An 8,250-nucleotide genomic window follows, 5' to 3' on the forward strand; every position below is an offset into this window, starting at 1 on the left:
TGCCTAGTGTCTAGAAGCTCTCTGAAATGCTAAAACTAAAGCACCTGAGCTCCTCCTCCCCCAGCGCCCAGCAGCTGGTTCAATCTGGCTAGCACTTACATTCCTCATCCCCTCCCACTCCTGTGGTAGAAGTAAGAATTTTATCATTTTCGTTTTTTTTCCCCTAAGAGAAATTAAAATAAACAAACCAACCAACAAACCATCCTTTCTCTCTTTCTTAGGTTAGAAAACTGGTATTAAGTGAGTAAGCCTAACAAGAAAACCTGAACTGACTTGAACCCTGTCTATACTAGCAAAGTCGTACTGGACTCCAAGAGGTGTAATCTCCTCCAGGCCTGGGGTGCGTGCGTTCAGCTCCCTTCCTGCCATTTGGCCCAGCATCTGTGTGTTACGGACAGTCGGGTGAGGTCTGTTCGAACTTGGGAACACAAAAGTCCTTGAAGCAGGCAGGAGATAGGGCAGCCTCATATTCGGGGACTCTTCTTCGTGAGTTGTTGCAGAAGTCTCCTTACACAAGGATCAGGAGGTAACCACAAGCATGTCCATTAAGTATTGCTGAGCTTGGGAACCTCACCTTCAAGGACACCCACCCCAACAGGTCTGCGGTTGGTCCTGCTGCTACTCTGTTCCTGCCCCAACTTTGGGGAGCTGACCCTCATCTGGTGCCTCAGGGGCTGCAATAGAGGCGCGATGGCTCGCCCAGCCCCGCACCCTCACCCAGGTGTGCTGTGCCTCGCCCTGGGGGTGGGGTGAGGGGGCACAGGCTCCTGCTGTGCGCGCCCTGGCCCGGGGAAGACTCCACACACCTGGCCACTCCACGGACTTCATTAAGGTGCGCCTGCGGGTAAAGGGCGGGCCGAGGAGTGGGAGTCTGGGCCATGGAACCAACGGAGAAGCTCTGCAGGAAACCGCGGGGTGAGCACGCAGCGGGGGTCCAGCTTGGCGAGGGCTTGCTGAGCCCACGAGGTGTGCTGGCCACTCTGCCAGCCTTAGGAGGCTGCTTAGGCCTGTCTGTGGGTGGCAGCGAGGAAGGGAGGTGACCTCACCACATCCTTCTGTTTAGGGATCGTCCCCTGAGGACTTGCTAGGGATAAGGCTGGTTTTAAGTCTCCAGCGCTGTTCCAAACTAGGTCCTGAGAGCCTTCACCTTTCCTTAGCCCTAGCCTTAGGATCTAAGTTGGTTGGGCGTCCACTCTGTACCACGTTTAATTACTGCGCTACAAGCTCCCCTAAACGGTTGTAAGGCTTATTTGCCCCAGCGTTCCTTAGTCCACCCTTCTCCCCTCACCCCCTGACCCACCCCACCCCACGCCACCTCTCTCCGAAGTGGTCCCGTGATGTGATGTACCAGAGCGCTCGGAAGGACGGAGGATGATGAGCAGTGAGGAAGGGGGTAGGGAAGGAAAATGCATCTTTTCTGTGATACCTCTGAAGGCTTTGTGTGCCTGCGATTCTCCTGAGACCCAGGGAGCCTGAGTTGTCTTCCCTGCCCCCCCCACCCCGTCCCTCCCCGAAGAGGGGGCTAGCCCGAGAAAGGCTAGGATGCTCTCCCCTCCACCAACAGTGGTTTATTAGAAACATCAACCCCGGTGCCTGTTCTGTGAACTTGCACCCTCATGTCTGGGGAAAAAAAAAATGAAGAAAATGTGTACCCAGCTTCCACCCCGTCAGGGTTGTAATAGGCGTTTACATTTTCCAAAGCAGTTGGAGGGAGTAATCCAGTGGGTCTCAGCCTGTGTGTGTGTGTGTGTGTGTGTGTGTGTGTGTGTGTGTGTGTGTAGGGAGGGGGTGGGGGCTTTGAACAACCCTTCACAGGGGTCCCAGTCTCCTGAGACCAATTGGAAAACACAGGCATTTATATATTATGATCCATACCAGTAGCAAAATTACAATTATGAAGTAGCAATGAAAATGACTTTACAGCTGGGCATTGCAGCACACACCTTTAATCCCAGCACTGGGGAGGAAGAGGCAGGCAGATCTCTGTGAGTCCGAGGCCAGCCTGGTCTACAAAACTACAGAGAAACTCTGACTCATAAAAATCCAAAAGAAAAAAAAAAAGAATTTTATGGTTGTGTGGGTCACAACTGTATTAAAGGGTTGCAGTGTTAGGAAGGTTGAGAGCCTATCTACCCCATCCTCCTGAGTGTCCAGTTGAGAAGGTATGCCGGGCATTTGGGCCTCATTTGGAAGACAGGCGAGGAAAGCTTAGATTCTAACAGCAGATCAGCTGCAGGGAGGAAGGGGTTCTACCACCAGTGGCTGGTGCTCTCCACAGGTCAGGAAGCTGGACGCAAGCCCGGGACTGCTGGGTTGGAGTCAGAGGGAGCACTGAAGGATTCTGCCCCGCCTACTGAAGATGACCAAGGCAAGCAGTCCTCATTCCCCAGGGCTGGCTCAGGAAAGAGACCACTGTCAAAGACCTCTGGAGAGTTAACGGGTGCTAACACCTGCAGAGGGTACCAGGACAAAGACCCAGCACCGGCTGCATGTAGTCCCCAGCCCAAGGAAGAAGTTTCTTCTCTCCCAGAGAGAAAGGTAAAGACAGCAAAGCCATCCATTTCTGCAGTCCTTGGTAAGTAAGCACAGGAAGTCTAACACCATGGGCTTGGAGTTAACGTCACCTTCCAAGATATCTCTCAACACACAAACCAATGCTTTCTGAACCAGGCTTAGCCCCCGGTCTCCTCAATACATTGGCCAAGAGCAGCCAAGCGGGGGACCCAAAGAAGGAATCCGTAGAAATCACCTGTCCGTTTCGGAAAAAGACTCGAACCCTGTACCGCTCAGGTTAGTCCCAAAAGGTTGGGGGGGGGGGTGGAAATCTGTGCGAAGGGCGTGACCCCAGGAGATGTTGGGGCACGATTAGTCACTCTACCTGCATGTTTCCCTTTGTCCAAGGCAGTTCCAACACGTCTGACGCCTGTTGTTAGATCTGAAGGAAAGAGTCAGAAATGCACATATAACACTATGCACGAGAGGAGGTGTGGCTCTTGCTTTGGCACAAATGGCCGTTAGCTATCTGCTATGGGTGCCCTATGGGTGGGTGTCTCCTTTTCTCCTGCCCTGCTGTGGTGTCTGACCTCGCCATAAGCGTCTTCTTTCTTTCTGCAGACCAGCTAGAGGAGCTGGAACGCATATTCCAGGAAGACCACTATCCCGACAGTGACAAGCGTCACGAGATTGCCCAGATGGTGGGGGTCACCTCCCAACGCATCATGGTAAAGGGGGCTGTCGGATTGGTCGGTGGGGTGCTTTGGAAGCTGCCGGTCAGAGCTACCTGCTCAGTCTCTGATGCAGGGGTGTCCCAACTGTCCCGTGAGCCACAGCTTTAACCAATTAAAAGAGGAAGGAAGAAGCCACAGAGATCCTTTTTATATATATATATTTCCAAGTAAAGCCGGGAAAGTGTCCTCCACAGTGACACCAAAAACTTTTGACTGTGTCTGCACCCTCAAATTCGGGTGCCTTTCCTCTGTGCACAGGTGTGGTTTCAGAACCGTAGGGCAAAGTGGCGAAAAGTGGAAAAACTGAGTGAGAAGGGGAACAGGGACGGCCCTGCAGCCCCCAGCACTGAGAGCAGCCAACCCAGGTGAGAATGGCCGGCACCTGGCCTTGGGTTGTCCACACCAAGCAGGAGTGGAGTCCGCGCAGGAGTGCTGGGGGTCTTGGAGGAGGATGTTGGAAGCTGGGTGTGAGTGCCTGGGGGTATTGACTAACCGGTCAGTCCTTCGAGCGAATTGGGCTTTGCTTGCCCGGAATCCTTAGATGCAACACTCTTCCTCCTCCTCTCTGCCTCCAGGCCCGCACCTGAGCTACTAGCGCCTACGCCTGCAGACCTAGTCCCTGGCCCTGTCCCCCCAGAGCACATTTTGGATGGCTTTCCAGGTGCGCTACCGCTAGGGGTGGAAATGAGAGCTAAGGAAAACAAGTTGGAACAGAATGTCGTCCTTGCGCTATAGAAGTAGTCGGGGGGGCAACCCTCGGGGTTCTGTGCCAGGGACCCCTGGGTATCGCACCCCCCCACGTCTCCCGTTCAGCAGCGCCGTCGTTGCCTTCCTACTCCTACCTCTATGCTGAGAGCCCGTTTGCCATTTTTCCCTAGAGCACCCAATGCTGCTGGCTTCTGACCAGACTCTGACCCCCTCTCAGCACAGTGAGGGTACTCAGAGGGTAGCGGTGACCCCACCACTCTTCAGCCCCCCACCGCTTCGAAGGAGCAGCCTTCCTCTTCACCCTATCCAAGCCCCTCAAGTGATGCCTCCACTGAGGGATGTTTCTGGACGTGACAGCATACATCAGGACAGCCCCTGTGGGTCCTGGGGCACCAGGTATGGGACCTAAGTTCAGATGTAACCTTAGAGAGAGGGAAAGGGCTGAGTGGGTTAAGAGAGTGGCTTATGTGATAGCAAGTAAGAAAAGATGTGTGAACTTTGCGTAGGCGTGACAGGAGAAGAGAAACTGGGGGAAGCATTGAGCGGGCGGGGGGGGGGGAAGGAGGAGGGTGCGGGGGAGGGCGGGCAGAAGTGATGTCTAAGGATCGATGTTGTAGAGGGAACGGGGTCCCTGTTGCACCTCACTAAATGCTCCTCTGTCCTCCACAGCGCCACCTCACCACCCACCCGCTCAAATCTGGGAGACCTGGGGCCCCAGGATTACCAAGCGAGCAGCCAGTTGGGTTCATTCCAGTTCTGCCAGGGTCCACAGACCCCTCTCTTCCCACCCTTCCAGCCCCAGTTTCCTTACCTGCCTCCCTTCCCTTTCCCCGTCCCAAGCTTTCTACCACCGGAAGACTCGCTCCTCCCCTTCCCTTTTGGCCTCAGTGGGGACATGCCACAGGATTATTGCCCAGGACCCCCTCCAAGTCAGATCTTGCTGCAGCCACACGTTGGAAATATGGGTGAGTTGGGGCTGGAAAAGATTTCCCCACTGTTAATTGAAGTTGAGAAAGACACATTGTCTGGAAGGGAGAATGAGGCAGGTCATGGGTGGTGGTGAGCAGACCTCCGGCTAGACCCTGCTTGTAGCTATTCTGGAACTTCTGTTGAGCTGGCATTGGAGCACTAGTTCCATGTTGCTGAAGGATTTGGTGACCATTACAAATACTGAATAAAAAGTCTTGGGACAGGATTGGTAGCAGTCATTATGCCGGATTATCTAGACTCCTGAAAGCCCAAAGCTCTCCATCTCACGAATGAAAGAATTCTGTAGGGGGCTTGGAAGAGATGTCCAGGTGGTTCTGTGCCTCCTTGGTGTCTGTATCAGCCAGCACTTGGCCTTGACCCATGGTCTATTAAATCACAGCACCTGAAGTCCAGGAGTCTATCTGATCCTGGGGGAGATTAATGTTTCACTCAGGCTGCATTAGGGACCTAAGCCGTGGTCCTGAGGGAGGAGAAAGACACTTCAGTGGTGCCTTAGTCCTTTTCAATAGTTCCCATGTTCTTTGACTCCACAGGCCCAGGACCCTGGAGCGGCCATTGTTTGCCAGAGCCTCCTTTCTCAGGTCCACTCTGTTCACAGACTCTGGGGCAACCCCTGGGGACAGAGGGCTACTTTCCAGACCTGCTTCCAGCTCCATGTGCTCAGACTATGAACAAGCAGCCTTCACTGGGACTCAATGGGCTTCCTAAAGGCACTAGGTCAGAGACAGTGTCCTCTCTAAGCAAAATGCCAGAGGAGCAAGTTTCCTCTTCCCTTGGGCAGCCCACACCAGAGGAGGCAAAAGACAAAACTAAGAATAGCCACTAAGAGTGAAGAGAAGGTCTTGTAGGGGATCTGTGGGGAAGTACGGCATTGAGTTCCTCAATGCCAAGAACACACAGAATTGAAAGATTTGAAAGGCTATGGATTGGCCTGGTATGGAAGTCCAAGGTCTTCCCAACCCGGGCTTGAAAAGAGCTGGCATCATTTGCCCCCTTTGCCTCTTGGGAGAATCGGGGCCCTGCTGCTTGTAAATGTTCTACCAGTTTCTGTGGTTTCAGTTCCTCCCTAGACATTTGAGTTGGTGTCCGTTGTATGCAATAAAACAGTAACTATTGAGTGTTTTTCTCCGAATAAAGAGTTGTGTTTCTGACTACTTCTCTGGGTGTTTGTTAGCTGTGACCCTCGAGAGAGGTCCCCAATGCCTATCACCATATGGAGCCTGGCGTTTCCATGGGCCCATTTCTTCACTAAAGGAGGATTTTGGGCACTGTATGTATCTCCTTTAGTTTTTGCCACTAAAATAGTTCTATTTCCAAACCCAGAACTGAAAATGATTCTGGACCTGTGTCTCAATTTGGGGCCTTGTAAGGATAGTATCTCAGGAGAAATGTGAGTGACATGGAAGCTATTAGATGTGGTATGAAGATATATGAATCTGTTACTGTGAATCCCAACTTATTTTCCCAGTATTTTTTTGTGGATGGTGGGAATAATAATATTATTATAGGTTGATACCTAAAATAGTGTAGCAAGTAGGCAGTTCTTCCATGGTTAGGATGATGACCTAGTACTTCTAATTTCTGACTGCATAGATTTTACTGAATGGGGATGAAGGTTCCAAGGGTCTTTCTGTCTCCTAGGCCATAGCTGGGAAAGGAACTGAAATAATGTGACTTTAGGTACCTGTGAGAATACCTATGCTAAAATAACTGCCATTTCTTACATAGACACAGACTCACGTTTTGCAGGTTTGTCTACTCACAGCTAGTATTTGGGGTTGCAAGCTAATCTAGGTAGCTATGGTGATGGTTTGGGGTATGGATGATGGGAGGTGGAAACAGCAGGTGGACAAATGGAAAACCTCAATGACTAGACAACGGGTCAGGAGCTCAGGAGGGAAAGGACAAAGCAGCACCATGAGATCTGTGGCCAGATGGAGACAGATGGTCACGGTCAAGTCTACAGTGTGGGAGGCGGCACCCGAGGAAGAAGCAGGTGGAAAGGATAACTGGAGGAAAGGCTTGCTAAGGCTGTAGCAGATGGGAGAGTGTGTCCCTCAAATAGGAAGGGCATTTCTAAGGGCATCCAAGGTGCAGATGATTTGAATGATCTTCAGAGAAGGCAGAGATGGTTAAAGAGAGCCAAAATGATTGTAGTAGGAGTTAAGTTGATGGGAAGGGGAGATGTGGAAAGGAGCATCTGTCTACATCACTGACGTATCTATAATAGTCTAGGAGTAGCGAAACTCCAGTGATCATGTTGTGTGTATTTACTGTTCTTCAGGACTGAGTGGCTATTGGGTTAAGACAGCTGACACTCCAAAAGCTTTTAGGGAGGGTATCTGACACCCAGGAAACACATGACAGATTTTAGTCTTGCATCCCTTTTGCAAGTCTTTTCAGCTATGACTCAACCTCCCTGTAAGTTGGAGCTATATTTAGCATCCAGCTCTGGTAGCCTACAATACTTCCAAATTAGGATTTGCTATGATTATTAGATAATTTTTTTTCAAAGGAAAAAAATACACTGTCACAATGGATTGTTTACATATCTACCAAAATAGTTCTTGGTTCAGCGGCTATAAGAACCACCACGCAGCACCACTTGGAAGTGGAAAAGAAATAACTTGGTTACCCAGTCACGGTCTCCATTGATCTTTGAGGTAGCCCTTCAAATCCACAGCTGTAGATTCAATCGTCTGCAATCCAGAAATGTTTAGAAGAAACTTGTGTCTGTACTAAGCATGCATAGATTATGTTCTTGTCATTTATGAATAACCTAGAGATGAGTCCAAGTTTATGAGAGAATATGTATGGGTACATTGCAGCTGAGGGACTTGAACATCTACAGATTTTTTGCATCCAGGGGAATCCTAGAATTACTCCTACGTGAACACTGAAAGGAGTTTGTACAAGGGTTTGCAAGTCAAGTTTAACACTCAAACCCAGTGGTGTAATTATCATCTCTTTGCCATTCAAGGGTGCCAGGACCAGGATCAGTGCCCTTAAATTAGGGATTCAAATGTATTGCCTGTAATATGGGTGTCTTTTATTATGTGTACAAGGGAGTCTTGTCTTTTTCGGTTTTTCGAGACAGGGTTTCTCTGCGGTTTTGGGAGGCTGTCCTGGAACTAGCTCTTGTAGACCAGTCTCAAACAAAACAAAACAAACTTAAAAACTGAAATGTGGTGAACTTCAAGATGTAGCCTAACGTGCAACTCTTAGACCAAATGTCAGACTATCTAAACATAGATAGCTTTACTAAAAGTAAAACTTAAGTGCTGAAAAACAAAAGATGGTCTGAAGAAAGGAAATGATAAGCATG

At 50.3% G+C, this 8,250-nt stretch overlaps 1 protein-coding gene across 1 annotated transcript; it reads left to right on the forward strand.

The window, feature by feature from the left end:
• Window positions 1-780: 780 nt before the first annotated feature.
• On the forward strand, window positions 781-5,751 carry Nobox (NOBOX oogenesis homeobox). Its single transcript, XM_051174659.1, has 9 exons — window positions 781-915; window positions 2,279-2,575; window positions 2,677-2,790; window positions 3,115-3,221; window positions 3,486-3,592; window positions 3,803-3,888; window positions 4,106-4,331; window positions 4,605-4,900; window positions 5,459-5,751. Exons 1-9 carry the CDS (start codon window positions 879-881, stop codon window positions 5,749-5,751), a joined length of 1,563 nt encoding a protein of 520 aa, XP_051030616.1. The 5' UTR covers window positions 781-878.
• Window positions 5,752-8,250: the final 2,499 nt, after the last annotated feature.

The sequence above is a fragment of the Phodopus roborovskii genome, unplaced genomic scaffold, assembly GCF_943737965.1.
Source record: "Phodopus roborovskii unplaced genomic scaffold, PHOROB, whole genome shotgun sequence".
Lineage (NCBI taxonomy): Eukaryota > Metazoa > Chordata > Mammalia > Rodentia > Cricetidae > Phodopus > Phodopus roborovskii.

Excerpts from the sequence above, each read along its gene's own strand:
- Nobox (XM_051174659.1), top strand. The coding sequence starts at position 879 with ATGGAACCAACGGAGAAGCTCTGCAGGAAACCGCGGG. Across the intron at positions 3,889-4,105 it reads CATTTTGGATGGCTTTCCAG|AGCACCCAATGCTGCTGGCT; the intron begins GTGCGCTACCGC and ends ATTTTTCCCTAG. Across the intron at positions 4,332-4,604 it reads TGTGGGTCCTGGGGCACCAG|CGCCACCTCACCACCCACCC; the intron begins GTATGGGACCTA and ends TGTCCTCCACAG.